The following is a 23,610-nucleotide window of genomic DNA, read 5'->3' on the forward strand; positions in this document are numbered from 1 at the left end:
ATTTACAACAACATGGACAGAACTAGAGGGCATTAAGGGCGCCTGGGTGGCTCAGTTGGTTAAGCGACTGCCTTCGGCTCAGGTCATGATCCTGGAGTCCCGGGATCGAGTCCCGGGATCGAGTCCCACATCGGGCTCCCTGCTCGGCGGGGAGTCTGCTTCTCCCTCTGACCCTCCCCCCTCTCATGCTCTCTCTATCTCAGTCTCTCTCTCAAATAAATAAATAAAATCTTAAAAAAAAAAAAGAACTAGAGGGCATTAAGCTAAGTGAAGTAAGTCAGAGAAAGACAAATACCATATGATTTCACTCACATGCGGAATCTCAAAAACAAAACAAATGAACAAACAAACAAAACAGACTCTTAAATACAGAGAATAAAATGGTGGTCCCCAGATGGTAGGAAGGTGGGGGGTGGGTGAGACAGATAAAGGGGATAAAGAGGTACAAATTTCCAGTTATTTAAAAAAAAAAAAGAAAGAAAAAAACAAATAGTAATTTTTATTTTTTTAATTTTTAAATTTTTTTTAAAGATCTTATTTATTTATTTGACAGAAAGAGAAAGAGACACAGCGAGAGAGGGAACAGAAGCAGGGGGAGTGGGAGAGGGAGAAACAGGCTTCCCGCGGAGCAGGGAGCCCGATGCGGGGCTCGATCCCAGGACCCTGGGATCATGACCTGAGCTGAAGGCAGACGCTTAACGACTGAGCCACCCAGATGCCCCATAAATAGTAATTTTTAAAGGGGCAGAGCAATCAGAAACAATTGATGTTAGGCACCTTTGCACAGAGAAAGAGGAAAACAGGAGAAGGTGACTTTTACTTTGCAAATGTATACTTTTCTATGCTGTTTGGATTGTTAAAATATTTGCATGTATTACTCCAATTTTTTTTACTATTAATGGACTTTTTGGGCATTGAGGTTATAATCCCTTTTGCTTTCTTTTTATACATTTTTTTATTTTAAAAAAATATCATTTAAAGAGTTAAATATGAAAACATCCAAACAAACTTATAAAAACTTTAAAGCAGGCACTAATTAATTCTAAAATTGCCTTAAACATGGGGCGCCTGGCTGGCTCAGGTAGAGCATGTGTGACTCTTCATCTCGGGGTTGTGAGTTCGAGCCCCACGTTGGGTGTGGAGGTTACTTAAAAAAATAAAATCTAAATAAATAAATAAATAAAATTGTCTTAAACAAAAAAGGTGATTATCAAACATTTTGTCTTTCAAAATATTTATTTCAAGTATAAACTTATTAAAGTACTATATATAGGAAGACAATCACATATAAGATAGTTAAGTAACAAACTTGTGGAACACAATCATTTGATCATCGAAATATAAAAAAAGAAAATAATTTTATATTAGATAATTTGATTGAAAACAGTGTTATTTTATTCAAGTAACAAGCCCGAACCAGTTCCCAACTAAGAGTTAAAGCTCTTTTCTCTATATCTTCATACACTCAGCCCTTAGACAAGGATCATAAATTTTAAACTGGAATTATCCCCCTAGAAATCCATATTTAAAGTTTCTGTTACTCTTATGGAAATTATTCAGTTTTGTTTATTTTTCATAAATATTTTCGAAATGCCACTAAGCAAACACATCCACCCTTGGACAATGTCTAAATCCTTTTGTTTACAAAAGTAGAAATAGCTACATAATGAGTCTGAGGTAAAGTGAGAGACATCGGTGGGTTATTAATCTATATTGGAATAATCTGTCATTGGATGGCAGAGTAAAAATGTGAATGTGCCTTGAAAGTTGGTACCATCTGATAACAACCCACGTCAACACAAACCTCCTGGTTCCTTTCCCAATGGTATGCATGAGTGCCCTGAAGAGAATCACCAGGAGCAGGAAAAGTTACAAGCTAAGTTCTTGTTGGCCAGAGATAGTCCCCGAACCCTGTACACCAGGGGAAATGCACAGCTGTCCCCAAGAGCGCATGTGAGCCAAGTCTGGTGTGGGAGAGAGACCCCATTTATTTGGGCGAGGCACGCTCTGTGCCCCCCAGAGAGTCACCATGAGGGAGCGGACCCTTACCACCGAGGCCACTCTGTCCTACAGAACTCCATCCTGGGTCTGTCAGCTGACCTCTGTCCTTCCATCCTGGGCCATTCTCCGCCTGACTCTGAAGGTTGGAAGACTGGGTTTCTTCCTCTTGTTCTTCATCGTCTGAACCAGATTCGTCATTGTAGAAGTGAATTGTGGCTTGCACTGGGAAACTGGCCAGCACTTTTTCCCCAGAACTCTGCAGATACTCTTGGCGCTTTGAAATGGGTAAATAAAGTCTAATATTTAAGAAACAAATACACCATTAATCACCCTGAAACAGGCTAACCTCCATCTAGCGGGTCCTCTTCCCTAGAGGCATCTAACTCCCAATCTCCCTCTCTGATCTTGCCTTCACTGTGCAGAGTGTTTTCTAAATCCTCAGAACACAAAAACGTGGGCAGGTGGAGAGACCTGGCAAAAGGAACCCTACACACCAGTTCAGAAACAAGCTATAATCGGAGTGAGCAGATCGATTTAGACCACCACGGGAAAAAGGATGTGCTTCCATGAAGGTAAAAGGAAATTAAAACCCTGAGTTTCATGATGAAGAGTCTCATTCTGATCAAACAGAGAATGTCACTTATCCTGGAGAATATATGTCCTATTTAGGTTAGGCCCCACTCCCCCTAGTACCCCCAAGGATAGGGAATGTTGTGACCTTTGGGCTTTGGAGGAAATATGACTCTGGAACCACAGTCTAGAGAAGCAGCTAATTTTTCTGGACATTGCTACAGAGAAGCTGTAGGGATAGGTTCCTAGCTTTGCCAGAACAGAAAACGGTAACCCTGACTATGTGTCTAAAGAATAGGAGGAAGGAAGGAAGGAAGGAAGGAAAGAAGGAAAGAAGGAAGGAAAGGAGGGAGGAAAGGAGGGAGGAAGGGAGGGAGGGAGGAAGAAAGGAAGGGAAATAACCTAAATATATAAACTTGGAACTCTAAATTCAGGTTTTGTAGAATTTAGGATTACAGTTATACATGGAAAGTATTTAAAATACCCTTCACTCTCCCCATAACCCCTTATTCTTATGCCTTTCACTAATTTATTGCATTTTTTCCTGAGGTCTTCTGAGGAACTGAGAGGGATTATCATTTGACCACTACTTATTTGCAAAGCTGATTTCTTTTTTATTTTTAAGTAATCTCTATGCCCAACATGGGGCTTAAACCTACAACCCGGAGATCCAGAGTCACACACTCTACCAACTGAGCCAGCCGTGCACCCCTGCAAAGCTGATTGCAACTTCTCTCTCTTTGGATAGAAAAGAAAAGAGAGAGAGGGAGAGAGAATGCCCTACTATAAATAATGCATGACAATTCTGAACTTCCTAGGATTTCTGATAAGCCAGGGATTCTCAACCTCCAGAGCACACTTGGCAATGTCTGGAGACATTTCTGGTTGCCTCAACTGAGAAGAATCCACTAGCATGTAGTGCGCAGAGGCCAGGGATGCTGGTAAACATCCCATAATGCCCACCACAGCCCCTTACAACAAAGAACTATCCAGCTCCAAGTGTCAATAGTGCTCGGGTTGAGGAACTCTGCAACAAACAGAGAAAAAGAAAACCATTATATATACATATATATAATTTCTACATATAGGATATATATTATTATATATAAATATATTAAATATATTAATTTATATATATTTCTATATTATATAAAATACAAATAACGACAGAATATGATATAATTATATATTATATATAATATATATTATATAGAGAGAATATTATATAAAATACACGTAATGACAGAAACATAAACATAGTTTAGGTTTGGCCATATTAAAAATTAGCTGTAATGCTGAAGTATTTACAGGGGAATTTGAATTTGTAGGCTGTCTGGAAGTGCTCTAAAATTCTAACAACAGGGGCGCCTGGGGGCGCACAGTCGGTTAAGCATCCAACTCTTGGTTTCACCTCAGTTCAGGATCTCAGGGTCGTGAGATTGAGCCCAGGGTCGGGCTCTGTGCTCAGTGGGGAGTCTGCTTGGGATTCTCTCTCTCCCTCTCCCTCTGCCCCTCCCACTTGTGCTCTCTCTCTCTCAAATAAATAAATCTTAAATAAAATATTCTGCGGCAACTGGGTGGCTCAGTTAGTTAAGCGACTGCCTTCGGCTCAGGTCATGATCTTGGAGTCCCAGGATCGAGTCCCGCATCGGGCTCCTTGCTCAGCAGGGAGTCTGCTTCTCCCTCTGACCCTCCCCCTCTCATGCTCTCTCTCTCTCTCTCTCATTCGCTCTCAAATAAATAAATAAAATCTTTAAAAAAAAAATAAAATATTCTAACAATAATAAAAACATAATTGGGAGAGGGTGATACACACGATCAGATCTGAAGTCTGTTGATAATTATTGAGGCTGGAGATGGGCATGTGGAGGTCAGTGACTATTCTCTCCCCTTGTGTGTAAGTTTGAAATTTTTTGTAATAAAAAGATAGAATAAGGGGTGCCTGGGTGGCTCAGTTGGTTAAGCGACTGCCTTCGGCTCAGGTCATGATCCTGGAGTCCCAGGATCGAGTCCCACATCGGGCTCCCTGCTCGGCGGGGAGTCTGCTTCTCCCTCTGACCCTCCTCCCTCTCATGCTCTCTCTCATTCTCTCTCTCTCAAATAAATAAATAAAATCTTTAAAAAAAAAAAAAGATAGAATAAACTTGTGTCCTTGGTTTGTAATGCACGCTTCACCAGTCCCTGCATTTTCAGGGAACCAAACATTGGGGGGCAGCAGAGTGTCTGTGGTAAGCAGGTGCCTGGGTGCGCGGGGCAGGTGGTGCTCACGGGGCATGAAGGAGGGTGGTGGCCCTCAACCCCGATGCACGTTGGGATCAGCCGGGGAGCCTGTGAAAATCCAGACACGTAGGCCTTGCCCAGACTGAGTGCGTCAGCACCCCCCAGGGAGCCGCCCAGAGTCTGTATTTTTAAAGCTTCCCGAGTGATCCTGTGGGGAATAAAGACCACTGGTGTCAGGGGCATGAGGAAAGTTTCCCTTTTCCAAAAATCACTCTTTGACCAGTCTGAAGGGCTTTCAATTTTATCTCTAGCAATTAGGATCTTTGGATTTTACTGAAGCTTTCGGTCTTCCAGGATAACCAGGGTAAAAATACTCTTCCAGGATGGGGAGAGAAAGAGACCGAGAAACAGATACAAATCCTGAGCGTGAGCCACCTGCCCAAAGTGGATGAAATGTAAGAGGGACACAGCAGGACACAGTCCCCCAGGACTGTGGGAGCTCAGAAAGCCTGGAGGAGCCAACCGCGGTGGAGCCATCCACCCGGCCCCTCATTCAGTCACACACATGTTTTGAAGGTTTACTTTGCTCTGGACGATAGACTAACTGATGTCCTGGGAGAGAAATCGGAATGGGCTTAAATATTTAAGTAGATCAGCAGACACACATATACAATTCATATTCCGTTGAATTTAACTCAAGACATAATATGTAATGAGAGGTAAAAACAAAAGACAAAGGAAAGGGTGCCTGGGTGGCTCAGTTGTTAAGCATCTGCTTTCAGCTCAGGTCATGATCCCAGGGTCCTGGGATAGAGCCCCGCATCAGCCTCCCTGCTCAGCGGGAGGCCTGCTTCTCCCTCTCCCACTCCCCCTGCTTGTGTTCCCTCTCTGGCTGTCTCTCTCTCTGTCAAATAAACAAAATCTTTAAAAAAAATTAAAATTAAAAAAATGTTTAAAAAAAAGACAAAGGGGGCGCCTGGGTGGCTCAGTTGGTTAAGCGACTGCCTTCGGCTCAGGTCATGATCCTGGAGTCCCGGGATCGAGTCCCGCATCGGGCTCCCTGCTCAGCGGGGAGTCTGCTTCTCCCTCTGACCCTCCTCCCTCATGTGCTCTCTCTCTCTCTCTCATTCTCTCTCTCAAATAAATAAAATCTTTAAAAAAAAAAAAGACAAAGGAAAGCGGTCAATCCAATTTGCAACTAGAACACTGAATGAATGAATGAATGATTCCAGAATGGATTCCAGAAATCCAACAAAAGATCCTTGAAGTTTCTTGGGGTAATAATAACTAAATATTAGAGAATATACTGAATTATTTTCCACTTTGTTGAGAATGTGCACAGTTGAAGACATTAAAGTGTATTTATGCCTCTATTAAAAGGAAATAATCTATTTCTTACTGTGAGGTCATGTTACCTTACAGGATGCTGAAACCCAAAGGCCCCCTTTGATCCCGGAGTTTGTTGGTCACCTTCAGGTTCAAGCTGTAAAGACAGACATGTACAATAACAGACATGGTCAAGAACCTCGTAGTCAACAACCTTAGCATCCTGAAATTCTAAAAAAGAAAGTCCAAGTAGTCTGTACTTCTTAGTATCAATATCAATTTTAGAGACAGTTTAAACACCCTCACGGTATTTGATAAGCCCCTCTTTCTCTTCCTGTTGTCAGCAATGTCCTGGGCACTGTGAGGGATTCAAAGATGGAAAGATGAGTCTGACACAGTCCTGCAGTTCAGGTTTTTTCAATCTAACGGGAAAAGACACACGTAGGCAAATGACTACACTACAAAGCCTCGTACAGCAAGATGCCAATGATTCTAGGCAGGGAGGAAGAAAAGTTTCACGGAGGGCCTAGCGGAGACGTCAGCAGCATTTGGGTGTGCAAGTCTGAGACCATTCCTGGTGGAGGGGAACATCAAATTCTGAGGGGCCAGAAAACAGAGAGCATAGGTGGGGAGAGGTGAGGAGCCCAGTGTGGAATGAAGGAGAAGCTGTGTTATTTAATGGGCTCCAGCAGGAAGCTGAGTCCCGATTACAGGATACCTTGAATACCTACTTTTGAGCCTGGGTTTCATTCTGGAGACAGCACTAGAGACCATTGCTGGTTTTTGAGCCAGGAGTTCAACAGTCAGATCTGTATTTTAAGGATAATGGTGGCCCCGGGGAGCAGTGCACAGCCTAGATCGGGGAGGTAAGGGCTCAGAGGAACGGGGCAAGAAGGGATAAAGGTCTGAACACTGACAGGAAGGCAAGGAAAGATGGATCCCAAGGGCTCTTCTGTAGTATTAAAAAAACCACTTGACCACTTGAATATCACGAGTGGAGGAAAGGGAAGCCAGTCCGAGCCACTAAGGGCAACAATGATGGAGATAAGATACAAGCAGAAAGAGAGAGAGAGCGAGCCAGGCTTGTCCATGCTGTGACCAGCATCGGCGCTAGGGAGGTGAAGGGACAGTCACACCTGCCTGTCCAGGACTGACCCCATTCTACCCAAATTCGTGAGATCCTGAATCTCAGTGAACTTGGCCTGAACTGTGGTCAGATGATCTGAGAGGCTGCAAAGCTGGTAATTGTCATTTGATCTCAGAGCTCTGAAAATTTTAGTTATTATGGAAAGCGGAAAGTGGGGCGTCTTGGGACAGACCATCCGGGAACAGCTTGAAAGCGAGCTGAAATGGCCTGGGGCAATGGATCAGAAACCCCAGCCCTTGGGTTTGCATGGAGTCTAGCAGAAAGCAGATCGGGAGTGAGACAAAATCTGCTAGAGCAGGACAAGGAAGGACTGTGAGGATGGTTTGTCACCAACGATCATCACACCCATTCTATCCCGCAGTGATAGGTGTGTGGCCTTCGTGAGTAAATGTCATTATATTTTACCAACCGTATTTTTTACAATATGCCTGCGTGAGTGAAGTTAGGGAAGGAAAATGAGGCTCTTGGAACAAAATCTCTTCCAAAATGAAGTTCGCTTTTTGAGGACTCCAGAGACTCATGTCCGTGTTAGGTTCTGTTTGTAATTATGAAATACCCCTAATTGCTCACTACCACAGTAAGCCATCCTGGGCTGTCAGAGTGACTTTATATCCTGTGAGGGGAGCGCATCTAATGCCACGGTGCAAACTTTGGTGGACACCAAAAGACAGTGTTAGCACAGAAAGACAGCTTCCTTTAAGTGAGTAATTCTGACCAGACACTGTGAAACATACAATATGCCTTTAAAAACTGTACAACTTTACCCCCAACATACATAGCTTTAAAAAAGTATGCCACGGGGCGCCTGGGTGGCTCAGTCGGTTAAGCGTCTGCCTTCAGCTCAGGTCATGGTCCCAGGGTCCTGGGATCGAGCCCGCATCGGGCTCCCTGCTCAGCGGGAAGCCTGCTTCTCCCTCTCCCACTCCCCCTGCCTGTGTTCCTGCTCTCGCTCTCTCTCTCTCTGTCAAATAAATAAATAAAATCTTAAAAAAAAAAAAAAGGCATGCCACAAATGTCTTCCAATTAAAGATCATTTTCTGATGACAGAAATGTCTACACATTCACACTTGGATAATTCAAGGGGATCAGCAATGTATACAAGGAAAGGTGTGTGTGTGTGTATGTGTCCTTAGGAGTAAGAGAAGAGATACAAGCAGACTTTAATCATTAGAGTCGCCCGTTCCCCTCCCCATGCAGCTTCTGACCCCGATAAAGCGACGGTGTGGGAAGCCTATAAAATGGGAGGATGAGCCCAGCAGACACCTCTTTTTAGGAAATCCCCTCCCTTGCAAGGTGGGCAAGTGGCCAGGAGCGAAATGTAACAGAGGTCAACAAAGGCTTAGGCTGTCCTTCATTTCCCCCAGGCAGGAGAGGGAGACAGGTCCCAAGGGGAGGTAGGGGTACCAAATGGGTGAGGATGACCCCAGTGCTCAGGGCACAGGGCCTCGAACGCAGCCCTCGAATTTTTCCGGGGGAAATACACAACCCGGCTCTAGAGCCAAGGCATTCTCCCGCGTTGTCGGGAGAGGGCGCTGTTGAGCAAGAAGCGTTCCCTCCCCGCGCCAGGCTGCGCTCCGCCTGCCCGGGCTCCCGGAACAGTGCGCGGTACCTAGAACCTGCGGTCGCCGGGTGCTGTCCTTTCCGCCTGGCCCGCTGGGCTCTCCAAAGAGCTAGCCGGGCAAGCGGGGCAGCGTGCGCTACAGCCCCCTCAGAGCACCCCCCACTCCCAAAATCCACGGACACAACTGTGCCATGCTGACGATCAACTAGCAACTTCCTACAGCTGAACACTTTTCTGCAAGTAATCATTTTTCTCACAAATATCCTTCTCATCATAAGAGGAAAAAACCCATCTGCCTTGCATACTACACTGTGCTATTGTATTTTTATTCTTGCAACAACTGATAGGCTCCATATACATTTCATTTAACAAAAAATTGGATAATTGTGAACTTCTATCATTTCTCCCTCTCCCAAGCACCTTTTAAAGGGCTTATGTTTAAGAACTTAAGTTTGGGGGCGCCTGGGTGGCTCAGTTGGTTAAGCGACTGCCTTCGGCTCAGGTCATGATCCTGGAGTCCCTGGATCGAGTCCCGCATAGGGCTCCCTGCTCGGCAGGGAGTCTGCTTCTCCCTCTGACCCTCCCCCCTCTCATGTGCTCTCTCTCATTCTCTCTCTCAAATAAATAAATAAAATCTTAAAAAAAAAAAAAAAGAACTTAAGTTTGAATGCAAAAGGTGTTGATTATTTTCCATTATTTAGATATTGCACGTATTTAAGAGTAACTTGGGCTACACAATCATATCCCTTGTTAATTTGATATAGATTGTTTCGTTTTTAAAATAACAGCAACAATTAAAACTTCCGTCATCTGGGCTAATTTAATATAAAGTAGTCTGAATATCAAAATACAGTCAAAGGTCAGCTTTCGTGCACCTGAGTTTCTTATCATATTACAAATAACTGCCCACATAACATATACCACATGTTTGGTAAATTAAATGCATGATCCTTCCCAGCCTGATTAGCTCTTCAGCATTATAAAAGACATCAACTTACAATTTAAGATTTTTTAAAAAAGGAAAGGTAAATTCTATGAAAGCAAGCCATTACTTCAAAAGTATAAAGCAATTTAGTTACCAGTGCAGGAAACAAAAGAATTGTGGTGGAGATTAATCTTTACCCACAAAGCCCTCGGCTGGAGAGTATTTGCTCAGACAACATGAATTACCCCAGGAGCGCTTGCAGACTGGGCAAAAGTGCTTCAGAAAGGGCCAGATGGGGGGGGGGGGGGGGCTGGTTTCAAACCACACCTTCTGGGCACCCCAGACTGGTCTCTGCCCTTATTTGCACTGTGGTGTGAGCCCACCAGTAATGGTGCACACAGAAGGGAGACTGGGGCAGCCTTCTCCCCTCCTCTCTCTACCTGCTGGTTTCCGGGGGGGTGGGGGGGTGGGGGGTGGTACTCAACATAAAGAAATCGCTCTCAATTGCTCTTTTCTAGAACTCTCAAAATGCCCTTGAAAGAGCTACGCCATAGTGGTTTTGCTTTTCAAGAAAGAAGCAAGCAGGAGCCCAATCTATACACGTGATCAGGTCTGATCAACAGCAGGCTCACCCAGGTTCCGTCTCCCAGGCCCACAGGCACTTCTGCATTAAGAGGACCAAGGGAGGGACAAGCTGAGGAGGCCTTTCATGGTCATTTTTTAGTTGTGCCACTTTCTGGCTGAACCCTTCGATACCACAATGCCCACCTTAACCTTACCCGGCTTCCAGTTCTGGTCAGCTCAGCTTCTTGGGGTGTGAGGATCCAAGGTCTCCACGGTGTGGGGCTGGAAAGGCAGGGACCAGAGGTGAACCCCAGAATTTTCTGCTGTCTTTTAAAAGTATATCATAAGAGTTATCATTCTTATCAATTCCAATGTTTGCCTGAGAAAGAGTCACTGGATACCGCAGAAAGTTCTCTCAAGTTCATTTGCGGCTTGTTTTTTTGTTGTTTTTTTGTGGGTTTTTTTCCTCCTGCCACATTCTCAGTTCTCTGCCTTCACTGGCTTTGAGAAGTCCCAAATCTGATGCAATTATCAGGGGACACATTAGTTGAGAGATTTCTTTCCCAACCTGACTGGATTATTCGATTGATTCCCCACTGTAGCTGGCGACTTTTTTGCTCATTAATTTCAACCGCACCCCCTCTGCTGTTGAAGGATCTTGACCCTGCAGAGATGATTCCACAGGGTTCTACGATGCGAAAGCGGGGTGGGGTTGGGGATGGGTTTCTCCTCTCTGGCTGCCTAGCCACCCAGCCCCTTCCACACTTTAACTGTACTACCTTGAAAGGGCTGAGCCCCCAGCGCAGGGCAAACAAAGACTGTCATCGAGAGTGTGACAGTCCGCGTGCTGAGGGGATCCCCTGAAACAAGGCTAGCTGAGAGGCCCCGAGACTCCAACGTTCCCAGCCCAGTGAATTTCAGATCTATGAATGGAAGCGTTGGCCCATTTGCTCGCGGGGCGCTTCCTGGGCCTCCACACTTCGGCACCGTGCGCGGAAAATGGAGAGGACTGTGCATGCCCGTCTAAGGCTAAGGAACTTGCGCGGCGTCGCCGTCGGGCTCCGGGGCTCCGCCCGGGTTCGGGGGGCTCCGCGGCGCTGGAGCGTCCGGCTCTGCGCTCGCCGCACCGACGCGCCGCGCGCCTCTCGACGCGTCCAGGGGGCCGCGGGGACACCCTCACCTCTCGGGCCCGCGCGGCGGCGGTGGCCTCCGGAGACCGTCCGCGGGGCAGTGACAGACGCGCCCCCGCGCCTCCCGGGCTCCGGCCGCCGCCTCGGGTCTCATGGTGCCCGCGCAGCCAGCGCCTCTCCGGCGGCGCCAGCGACACGGCCGCGCCTCTAACCGCTCGGGCGAGGGCGCTCACCTACCAGTGCGCTCGGCGCCAGGTTTAAAAACAGGGGCGGGGCGGGAGGGGACAAGGGAAACCGAGGAGGGGGCGGGGAGGGCGCTGGCGAGGCTCCGGGAAGGGACGGGGAAGCCGGGGAGGGGGAGGGGACGGGAAAAGCTCCAGAAGGGGCGCAGCGCGGGGGGTGAGATGGGGAGGGGGGCACATATCCGTGGACAGGACTCAGGAAGCTCGGGGCGAGGGTGTGGAGGGGACAAAGGAAACCCAGGGAGGGTCGCCAGGGGCGGGGGCGAGGAAGCTTGGGGAATGGGCGGCGGGAAGTGACTCGGGAAACGCGGGGAGGAGGACACGTGCGGGGACGGGGGGTGTTTCTGTAGGGCACTCTCCCTCTGGGGCCGGGGGTGGCGGGGCGCTTGCCCAGGGGCCTCCCCCGCCTGGCGCGGGTGCGAAGGAGTCCCTGGCTTCTTCCCGCCCCTCTGGGGCTCCCCGCGGCCCCTAGGCGTTCTGGTTCCTGCGGGGGCGTCTAGGTGCCCAGATTTCCGGAGGCTCTCACGTCCACCCCTTTTAAGCGGCCGCGCGGTTTGGGGGCGCGGCTACAGACGTCTCGGGACCCTCTGGACCCTGCTCTGCCTGCGGTGCCGGAGCGCGGGCTCCCGGGACGCCCCGACGGCGCTGCGCGAACCGGGTAGGGTGGAGACGCGGCTGCGCTTCCAGGCAGTGGAAGGCCGCGGAGAGGAGAGCGCGTCGCGAGGCTTGGGAAAGAACATGACTCCCCGTGGGGGTGCGAGGGATTTGCCTCCGGTTAGCGTGGAGCCGCGCTTAGAAAGCGCCTGGATGAGCGGGGAGCCGCCGATGCCCGGCCCCGAGGACACGTCCCCAGGCTGCAGGGCTCGAGGGGGCGCGCGAGCGCAGCTGCCACCATAGCCAGCCCAGGGTCCGGGGAAGGAATGCTGGTTTATCAGTTGCCCCGGCGACAGACCTGGGCCTGGACCGGGGGGCGGGGACGACTTGCTTAAGTAGCATCTGTTCCTTCGCGCCCCACTGACGCTGCGTTTGAGAACTGGAGCTTGCTGTTTGTGATTTATGGGAATTTGCATGTGCTCTATGGGGAAAAAAAAATCAACGAACTTCAGAAATAAAAATATTTCCACATTTTGTTTTCTTAAAAGCAACAGATGTTTGACAATAATTAAACCTAGTTAAAGGCAGAGAGGGAAAATTAATGACCTTACTATATACAATTTAATACAAATGATTAAAGAAGACACTGAGTATAACAGAGGGGGAGGGCAGGTCAAAGAACAACATTAGCAGACAACATTACAACAGTACAGGACTATATTTAACGTTGGACAACCCCTTGAGTGCCTTAAAACGAGTGTCTTTCAAGGTAACCTGTGACAATGTAGTCAGGTTACCCCGCGCCTTAAAAACGATCACCTCTTGGCTAAGTAATTCTCCTTCTGGGTCTATATTAAAGATGTATTAATTCACAGAGAGATGTTCATTACAGTGTTACTTATAATGCTGAAAAATATGCCAAAACATGGCAACGACTAATCAGTGATGGTGGAATATCATACAGCTAATAAAAATGGTTGTTGAATTTTGAGCAGCCTGGGGAAATACATACATATAATGTTAAAAGAACAAAATTGGTTGAGTAGGTTGGGCTAAAAATGACAAAACAGAAGTGGCCCCTTGAGTACTGGGATGACCAAGGATTTTTTTAAAAGATTTTTTAAATAATTTTTATCTCAGGCGCCTGGGTGGCTCAGTTGTTAAGCGTCTGCCTTCGGCTCGGGTCATGATCCCGGGGTCCTGGGATCGAGTCCCGCATTGGGCTCCCTGCTCAGAGGGAAGCCTGCTTCTCCCTCTCCCACTCCCCCTTCTTGTGTTCCCTCTCTCGCTGTCTCTCTCTCTCTGTCAAGTAAATAAATTTTTTAAAAAATTATTTTTATCTCTACAACCATGGGGCTCGAACTTACAACCCCGAGATCAAGAGTCCCACGCCCTACTGACAGAGCCAGCCAGGTGCCCCAGTAAGGATTTAAAACACTTAAAAAACGTTTTCTAAATTTTCAACAATGAGCATATATTTCTGTGTGGTAAAATATACATAACAACATTTACCGTTTTAACCATTTTCACATACAAATCAGCAGCCTTAAGTACATTCACACTGTTGTGAATCCATCCCCATTACCCACCCCCAGAACATTTTCATCGTCCCAAAGTGAAACTCCGTCCCATTAAACACAAACTCCCCATTCCCCTCTCCTGCAGCTCCTGGTACCACCATTCTCCTTTCTATGGCTGCCTATTCCAGGCACCTCATATAATTAGACTCATTTCCTCCTTTTGTGGAGCAAATAATTTCATAAACTATCGATTTAATCCTCATCCCAACCCTGCAAATAGGCATCATCCTTATCCTACAGATTAAGAAACTGGGGCTCGGAGAAGTTAGGTAACTGGTGTAAAGTAACCATCTGGTTAGAAAACTAGAACTTGTGCTCCTGCGGGTACAAGGAATTCAGACGCTGAATGCTGCTAAAGTAAGTTTCAAAGACAAGAAGGACCCAAGACAGAGCCTGCACACAGTAAACACTCAGTTTTGTCTTTTTGTTTTCTTTTGTTCTTCCTTCTGCCAAGCATATGTAAGAACACATGGCCTGGCAGAGCAGTGACAATTTGAGCGACAATATCAAGTAGTTCTGGATCATAACCCAAGGTATATAATAAACATCAATGAGTTCATACCGATATCAATAACTATTGAATGAGGAGCATAAGCAACTCTCCTTAACAGAAGAGTTCCAAGAGATTTATGTAAATACTCTACCCTCAAGGAGGTGGAGTAGAACCCCACAAACTGTAATGAAAATTAATAGCTATGCATGTTTTTGCTGAAAATATATTTAATGAAAAATAAATTCATTGGTGGGGCGCCTGGGTCGCTCACTCGTTAAGAGTCTGCCTTTGGCTCAGGTCATGCTCCCAGGGTCCTGGGATTGAGCCCACATTGGGCTCCCTGCTCAGCGGGAAGCCTGCTTCTCCCTCTCCCACTCCCCCTGCTTGTGTTCCCTCTCTCACTGTCTCTCTCTCTGTGTCAAAATAAATAAATAAAATCTTAAAAAAAAAAATTCATTGGTGATACAGAATAAAAGTGTGTGTATGTTTGTTTGTTTTAAATTTGAGTTCTTTCTGCAAGTAGAAGAATTAAAATACAGTAACAGAAATAAACTGCTGTTGATTCAAGGGCTTTCAATTCAAAGGACTTTTGTGTTATCAAGTATGTTATAATTATTTCTTAAACTTTTTTGGGATCCAAGGAAGATGTTTATGACAGAGGAAATAATTTGCCAAAGGGTATAGAAATCTTAAGAAATGTAATTAAGTCCTTGGTTTATAAACTGGGAAAAATTGCATAGCTTCAAGTGCCTGAATTCCTGCCTGGGAGGTGATGTGGGAAAGAGATAAAATTGAGATTCTATTTCTTGCTCTGTTCTCTTTAATTAAAAATTCTTTTTCGTATGCTGACTTTCAGTCGTTGCTTAGAAACAAAGAGTAAAGATGTCAACCCTCAGGGTTTCCGGCTTGCCTAGGAGGAGGATACCAAAAGTCAAAACATCTCAGAGGGCAGAATATTTTTACATAAACAGTGCTGAAGACAAGCAGGGAAATGACTGTTTCCTTCCCTTGTGTTTAGACAGACCCTGTTTCCTGTTCTCTGTTCCACAAAGTACCCCGCAACTTCCAAAGCTGATTTAGAAGCTACAAGATATTATTGCGGTTGATATTATTTTCTAAGAGATTGTTTTGGAGACAAAAAAAAAAGTATGTTTTCCCATGGGGAATAAGATGCATTGGGGTATTTTTGTTTTTAAAAATTGATTTTTATTTTTTTAAAATCATGGTAAGATACAAATAACAAAATCTACCATTTTAAACACTTCAAGTAATTGTTCTTGAAGTGTAGTTGACACAATGTTACATTAGCTTCAGGTGTACAACACAGCGATCCAACAACTCTGTAAATTATGCTGTGCTCACCAGAAGTGTAGCTACCATCTGTCCCCATACATCACTATTACGATGCCATTGACTCTTTTCCCTGTGCTGTGCTTTTTATTCCATAACTGGATTTTTAAATCTTTTTTAAGTGGCATTAAATACATTCCCGTTGTTGTGCAACCATCACCACCATCCATCTCCGGAACTTTTTCATCATCCCGAATTGAAACTTTGTATCCATTAAATAGTAATTCCCATTGTCCTCTCCCTCTGCCCGGATAACCTCTAGTCTACCTTCTGTTCTATGAATGTTTATCTAGATACATCATATAAGTGGAATCATGCAGTATTTGCCCTTTTGTTTCACTTAGCACAATGTCCTCAGTGTTCATTCATCTACTTGTAGCGAATGTCAGAATTTCCTTCCCTTTCAAGGCTGAATAATATTCCATTGTATGTATAGATCACTTTTGTTTGTCCATTCATCCCTCATTGGACACGGGTTGTTTCAGCCTTTTGGTGATTATGAATACTACTACTAAGAACAGCATTCATATGAGTCCCTGCCTTCAATTCTTTTGGTATATATTCAGAAGTAGAATTGCTAGATGAGATCTATTGGGTTTTGAATTCTTAAAGCTTGAGTTTGCTTTTTTTTTTTTAAGATTTTTATTTATTTATTTGGCAGAGAGAGAAAGACAGCGAGAGGGGGAACACAAGCAGGGGGAGTGGGAGAGGGAGAAGCAGGCTTCCTGGCGGAGCAGGGAGCCCGATGCGGGGCTCGATCCCAGACTCCTGGGATCATGACCTGAGCCGAAGGCAGACACTTAACGACTGAGACACCCAGGCGCCCCTTGAGTTTGCTTTTGAAAAAAAAAAATTTAACATGGAATTTGTTTTCAAGGCGTGAAAGAGGAGGATGCTATAAACATGAGTAACCAAGCTTCTCCCTGTGACTGCAGATGTCCGTAGCTTAACTGCGTGATCACGGATGTCTGGGTGCTGGAACCGTGTCCAGATACTCCCTGCTTAAGCCAGGACCATCGCAAGGGCTCCCTGACCTCCTCCCCACCCCCTTTACCTCTCAGATCCCCCCTACCGCTCCCCCCTCCAGCCCACCCCCTAGAGCCCTAGGCCTCTGGGCTGTTTGTGGACCAGAAATACCCCAGACACACGCACCTCTCAGGGCCTCTGCCCAAAACAGCATTCTTCCATATACTCACACAGCTTGTCTGTCACCTTCTTCAGGTCTTTACTCAAGTGTCCCCTGAGGATGAAGGCATTCCTGGACACCTGTTTAAAACATCTCTCTCTCTCTCATGCACACACACTCACATACATACAGATGCATGCCCCTTGGTATTGCCTATCCCCCTTCTTTTTCTGCTTTATTTTTCTCAATAGTACCTATCACATTTAACACATTATATTCTTTTTAAAGATTATTTATTTATTTATTTGACAGAGAGAGAGCACAAGCAGGGGGAGCAGCAGAGGGAGGGAGAAGCAGGCTTCCCACCAAGCAGGGAGCCTGATGTGGGGCTCGATCCCAGGACTCTGGGATCATCACCTGAGCCAAAGGCAGACGCCTAAACGACTGAGCCGCCCAGGCGCCCCTAACATGTCATATTTTAATATGTATTTATTTCATTTATTTTCTGCTTCTCTCACTAGGCTGTCAGCTCCACGGGGATGGGGCTCTTGTCTGCTTTTGTTCACTACTGTATCCCGCTACCTCGAACAGCATCTGACATAGCAGATGTCCGGAAGGTGTTGCCAAGTATGTGGCTGTGCCCGTGGTTTGCTTTGGATGAAAAGGAAGAAGTACTTTGGAGCTGTCTAGTTATGTACTTTGACTTAACACCCCAACGAGAGAATCTCGAAAGCAGCCTCGTTTATCCATCTATGGCACATGATAAGTAGCAGGATCTCACTTCATACTGGGCCCAAAGTAAGCAGGATGCTATTCACCTATAGTGAGTTGAATAGTGTCCCCCAAAAATATATGTCCAAGTCCTGATCTAGAACTTATGAATGACCTTACTTAAAAAAGTTTTTTTTTTTTCCAGATGTAATTAACGATCTCTAGAGGAGCTCATCCTGGATTTAGAGTGAACCCCAAATTCAATGACAGGTATCTTTATCAGAGAAATCATGAGTGAAAGGCAAAGGGAGATTTGAAACACAAAGACATGGAGACGAAGGAGGTGTGAAGACAGAGGCAGGGATTAGAATAATACATCCGCAAGACAAGGGATGCTGATGAGGGCAGGCAGCCTCCAGAAGCTAGGAGAGAGGCATGCAGTGGATTCTCCCAGAGAACCTCCAGGGGAAACCCCCTGCAGGACCTTGATCTCAGGCTTCTGGTCTCTAGAATTGTGAGAGAATAACTTTCTGTTGGGGCGCCTGGGTGGCTCAGTTGGTTAAGCGACTGCCTTCGGCTCAGGTCATGATCTTGGAGTCCCGGGATCGAGTCCCGCATCGGGCTCCCTGCTCGGCAGGGGGTCTGCTTCTCCCTCTGCCCTCTTCCCTCTCGTGCTCTCTGTCTCTCATTCTCTCTCTCAAATAAATAAATAAAATCTTTAAAAAAAAAAAAGAATAACTTTCTGTTATTTTAAGCCACCTAGTTTGTGGTCATTTGTTACAGTGGCTCTAAGACATTAATACCTCCTCCAGAGTCGTCTCCAAACTGGCCCCCGAGTTGATGACTGTAACGAGATTCACTCTTCCAATTGCATCTAGAGGAGACCAAAGAAACTCCTATTACTCACAGCTTGCCTGGTTGTTCGCAGTGCTGCCTGACCAAAACCAAAACCAAAACCAAACAACAACAATTAAAAAAACCCAAAGGACCCAGCAAGATAGGAGAGCCAGAACTCAAGATGCCAGAACAGGAAGTGACATGGGTGTCATTCCTGGCTCCTGTCCATTTCACAGATGAAGTAACAGAAGCTCAGGAAATGACTGCTTACCACATTAATAATAGCTAATGTAGTAACATTAACTTTGGCTAACATTTATTGAGCATTTGTTATGTGTCGGGCACTATGGTTTATGGATATCAATTCACTCAGTCCTCACAAACATATAAGGGAGAGAGTACTTTTTTTTTTTAAGATTTCATTTTTAAGTAATCTCTACATCCAACCTGGGGCTCGAATTCACAACCCTGAGATCGAGAATCACATGTTGTACCTACCAAGCCAGCCAGGTGCCCCAGGAAGAGAGCATTATCTAAATTTTGCAGGCAAGGAAACCAAAGCATGGAGAAGTTAAATCATTACTTCAAGATCACCCAGAAAATCAGAGCTGGCACATGAACCCAGGCAGACTCACTCAAGTCTGAGGCTTGGCAAGCATGCTCTGGGGAGGACAGGATTCCCTCTGTCATCTGCCAGAATTGGTGTCCCACTTGCAGTCACACTGGCTTCTAGGGGGGCTAGCGATATGACAGATAAATTGTGTTGGGGAGTTGAGCGGATGATGGCAACGAGCTCATTCTCAAACGAAACCATTCAGGGTCACGCTGAAACTCTGTTACTATTCTGAGAAGTTGAAATTCAGACCTACTCCGCCTCTCTGGGTTTTTATGGTGTTAAAAGTGAAGACACTTTTCTGTGGATGGAGCTCAGAGAGGTATGGAAAACACGAGGAGGAAAAAGCAGGGCAATCTTAGACATCTATGGCTCCCAGAAATATACAATAATTTTTTGTCTAACCTTTGAAAAAAGACAAGTAAACTTACTCAGCTCATTGCCCATTCTGTCTGATGAAGAGCGGGGGAAGACCTCCCAGAGAATGGGCTAGCCTTTTGAACAAAGAGCTTGCCACCTTCTGAGTGGTCTCCTTGGTCCTCTCAGTTAGGTGGGTTGGGGCTCACACCTAGACCAGGCACCAGTCCATTATTTTCCCAGGCTGGCCAAAGCTCAAGCACATGGTCAGGGAGATCGTCTCTCCAAGAACGGGTGTAGCATGTCTATAGGGGCTCATGAAGATGGGGGCTCTGTCCCACAGGACATGACCCTGAGATTGTCGTACAACTCCATGATATGAGCTGATTATACGTGAAAGCTCGTGTTTCTGTTGGTGTGGCTACAACCTGGATGAATACTCCCGCTCCCGGCCCCAGTCCTTTCTGATGTCCCCATTGCGTCTGCTGCTCCTGTCCTTGCCCTCAACTTCAGCCCTGCCCCTCTGATCTGACTGATTTGGCACCTTGGCTTTGCTCTTTTGCTCTTTCCTATGAACACTGTCGTACATTCACCCCAGGGCTCAATTGCCATCCAGGGGCTCCAGGACCTGCTCATCCACCTGTCTCCAGCCACTGGAATTCCACAGTGAAACCAGCGACATGTCACTGGGCTCTCCAGGAGGCAGAATGAATACACAACGCCTGAGAGCCTTCATAGCTCACCAGAGCCCACTTCGATGATCTCTTCTTGTCCGGTCTGCATGGGGTGACAGGCATGGCCCTGTGCTTTGCAACCAGGACCCCATAAAAAGGAGTCTGTTTGGGGCTGAATCATGCCTCCTCCAAATTCATATGTCGAAGACCTAACCCCCCAGTACCTCATAACATAACTGCTTTTGGAGATAGGGTTTTGATTTTTTTTTTAAGTTTTTATTTAAATTCTAGTTAGTGGGCCCCTGAGTGACTCAGTCAGTTCAGCATCTGACTCTTGGTTTCAGCTAGGGTCATGATCTCGTGGTCCTGAGATCAGGCCCCACGTTGGACTCTGTGCTCAGCAGGTAGTCTGCTTGGGGATTCTCTCCCTCTGCCCCTCCCCCAGCGCACATTTGCGAGCTCTCTCTCTCTCTCAAATAAATAAATTGAAAAAAAAATTCTAGTTACTTAACATATAGTGTAATGTTAGTTTCAGGAGTAGAATTTAGTGATTCATCACTTACATATAACACTCAGTGCTCATCACAGCAAGTGCCCTCCTTAATCCCCATCACCCATCTAGCCTATCCCCCCCACCTCCCTCCTTTAACCCTCAGTTTGTTTGTTCTCTATAGTTAAGAGTCTCTTATGGTTTGCCTCTCTCTCTCCCTCTTTTTTCTCTTCTCCAATGTTCACCTGTTTTGTTTCTTAAATTCCACATGAGTGAAGTCATATGGTATTTGTCTTTCTTTGACTGACTTATTTCGCTTAGCATAATACCCTTTAGCTCGACCCATGTCATTGCAAATGGCAAGATTTCATTCTTTTTGATGACTGAGTAATATTCCATCACACACACACACACACACATCCATCATATTCCATCATATATATATCACATCTTTTTTATTTTATTTTTTATTTGAGAGAGAGAGAGCACAAGCAGGATGAGGGGAAGAGAGAGAGGGAGAGGGACAAGCAGATTCCCTGATGAGTGCAGAGCCCAATGTGGGGCTCGATCCCAGGACCCCAAGATCATGACCTGAGCTGAAGTCAGATGCTTAATTGACTGAGCCACCCAGGCACCCTTATACCACATCTTCTTTCTCCATTCATCAGTCAATGGAAATGTGGGCTCTTTCCATAATTTGGCTATTGTTGATAATGCTGCTATAAACATTGGGGTGCATGTGCCCCGCTGAATCAGTATTTTTGTATCCTTTGGGTAAATACCTAGTAGTGCAATTGCTGAGCCATAGGGGAGTTTTATTTTTAACTTTTTGAAGAAACTCCATACTGTTTTCCAGAGTAGCTGCACCAGTTTGCATTCCCATCAACAGTGTAAGGGGGTTCTCCTTTCCTGGAGATAGGGTTTTTAAAGAAGTTATTAAGGCCAAATGAGGTCATATGGGTGGGCCCCACTCTAATATGACTGTTCTCTCTCTCTCTCCTTTTTTAAAGATTTTATTTATTTATTTGAAAGAGAGAGAGAGCACTAATGGGGGGAGGGGCAGAAAGAGGGGGAGAAGCAGACTCCCCACTGAGCAGGAAGCCTGACATGGGGCTCAATCCCAGGACCCCGAGATCATGACCTGAGCTGAAGGCAGAGGCTTAACTAACTGAGCCACTCAGTCACCCCCTCTTTTTTTTAAATATGTTTTTATTTTTTATTTTTTAATCTCTACACCCAATGTGGGGCTCGAACTCGCAACCCCGAGATCAAGATTCACATGCTCTTCCAACTGAGCCAGCCAGGCGCCATGACCAGTGTTCTTATAAGAAGAGGAGATTAGGGGGTGCCTGGGTGGCTCAGTCGGTTAAGCAGCAGACTCTTGATTTTGTCTCATTTCCTGCTCACAGCCTTATTTTACCTTTAGCTGGAACAGGTGCATGGTCCATTACTGACACTCAATACATGACTTTTAAATGAACAAATTGTATTACTTTTTAAAGCATCTATCTTCCCAGGTAGAGTGGGACTGTATTCTTCACTCTGTATTCCGCAAACCCGGAACAGTCTCCGTGTATTAGCATGGATATATTTGGCTGTGCTTTAGAGACCCCAAGTAATAATGACTTCCACAAGATAGAAGTCTGTTTCTCACATAAGAGTCTGGACAGAGGTGGGCCGGATCTAGGAGGGAGCCCAGCTTCATTAGCTTGTGCAGGGTCCAGGCTCCTTCTGTCTTGTTACTCCACCTTCCCCAGGTGCTGCCAGCATCCTCACCATCCAAGAGGGCTTGTCACTCCGTCCATGTTCAGAGTAGCAGGATGGAGAGAGCAGGGAAGGGCATTGCTCCTCTCTCTCAGGATAACACCCAAATGGTGCACACATTGCTTCTACTCACATCCTATTGTGAACCTGGCCACAGGGCCCCACTAAATGCAAGAGAGGCTGGGAAGTATAGTAATTATTCCGGACTACCAGGCATCCAGCTGAAAATTCTGTTATTGTGGAGGAAGAAGAAAATAGGTACTAAGAGACAACTGGAAATCTTTGCTATACCGTGTCTCATAATAGATGCTCAATAAATATTTGAATTAATGAAATATTATTGCTGGAGTGATGGGGGGTGGGAGGGATGAGGTGGCTGGGTGATAGACATTGAAAAGGGTATGTGCTATGGTGAGCACTGTGAATTGTGTAAGGCTGATGAATCACAGACCTGTACCTCTGAAACAAATAATACATTATATGTTAAAAAAAAAAAAGATGTAGGAAGGGAAAAATGAAGGGGGGAAATTGGAGGGGGAGACGAACAATGAAAGACTATGGATTCTGAGAAACAAAATGAGGGTTCTAGAGGGGAGGGAGTTGGGGGGAGGGATTAGCCTGGTGATGGGTATTAAAGAGGGCACATATTGAATGGAGCACTGGGTGTTATACACAAACAATGAATCATGGAACACTACATCATAAATAAATAAATAAATAAATAAATAAATAAATAAATAAATAAAATAAAACTCACCTAAAAAAAAAAAAAGAATATATGGATGTGATAATAATGCTCCAGGGGGCAATGAGGATCTTTAATTTTAAAAATACACCAGAACCGGGGTGCCTGGGTGGCTCAGTTGGTTAAGTGTCTGACTCTTGGTTTTGGCTCAGGTCGTGATCTCAGGGTTGTGAGATCGAGCCCTGTATCGGGCTCCACACTCAGTGTGGAGTCTGCTTAAGACTCTCTCTCACTCCACACGCACCCCTCCCCGTCTTTCTCTCTCTCTAAAATAAATAAATCTTTAAAAAAATGCACCAGAACGAGGTAAGTTCTGATTAATGTAAGTTGGAATATTTACCACATAGAGAGCCAGAGATTTTCACTGAACACAACATTAAATATTGTCAGATTCTGTAACCTGAGGAAACAACTCAAAAAAAGCGTACCTAAACATAAGGGTGTAAAGAAAAAAACCCTCAAACTAACTAGCATATAGCTTAGGAAGTTGAAATTTACATGATGGTGTCAATATATATTCCAAATCTAGTTCAAAATAAAGGTCTAATGCATAGGCAGACTTAAGCAGTATTTTGTACGCCAGAAAAATT

At 45.6% G+C, this 23,610-nt stretch overlaps 1 protein-coding gene across 1 annotated transcript; it reads right to left on the reverse strand.

Annotated features, from left to right (window-relative positions):
• Positions 1 to 1,863: 1,863 nt before the first annotated feature.
• Positions 1,864 to 11,657, reverse strand: RIPPLY3 (ripply transcriptional repressor 3). The gene is made up of 4 exons (XM_045902479.2): positions 11,495 to 11,657; positions 10,530 to 10,596; positions 6,207 to 6,274; positions 1,864 to 2,297 (listed from the first exon to the last, which is right to left on the reverse strand). The coding sequence occupies exons 1-4, from the start codon at positions 11,596 to 11,598 to the stop codon at positions 1,988 to 1,990; spliced, it is 549 nt and encodes a 182-aa protein (XP_045758435.2). The 5' UTR covers positions 11,599 to 11,657; the 3' UTR covers positions 1,864 to 1,987.
• Between the last annotated feature and the right edge of the window lie 11,953 nt (positions 11,658 to 23,610).

This window comes from Mirounga angustirostris, unplaced genomic scaffold, assembly GCF_029215605.1.
Source record: "Mirounga angustirostris isolate CCGP_5_RB_7025 unplaced genomic scaffold, mMirAng1.0.hap1 SCAF_1, whole genome shotgun sequence".
NCBI lineage: Eukaryota > Metazoa > Chordata > Mammalia > Carnivora > Phocidae > Mirounga > Mirounga angustirostris.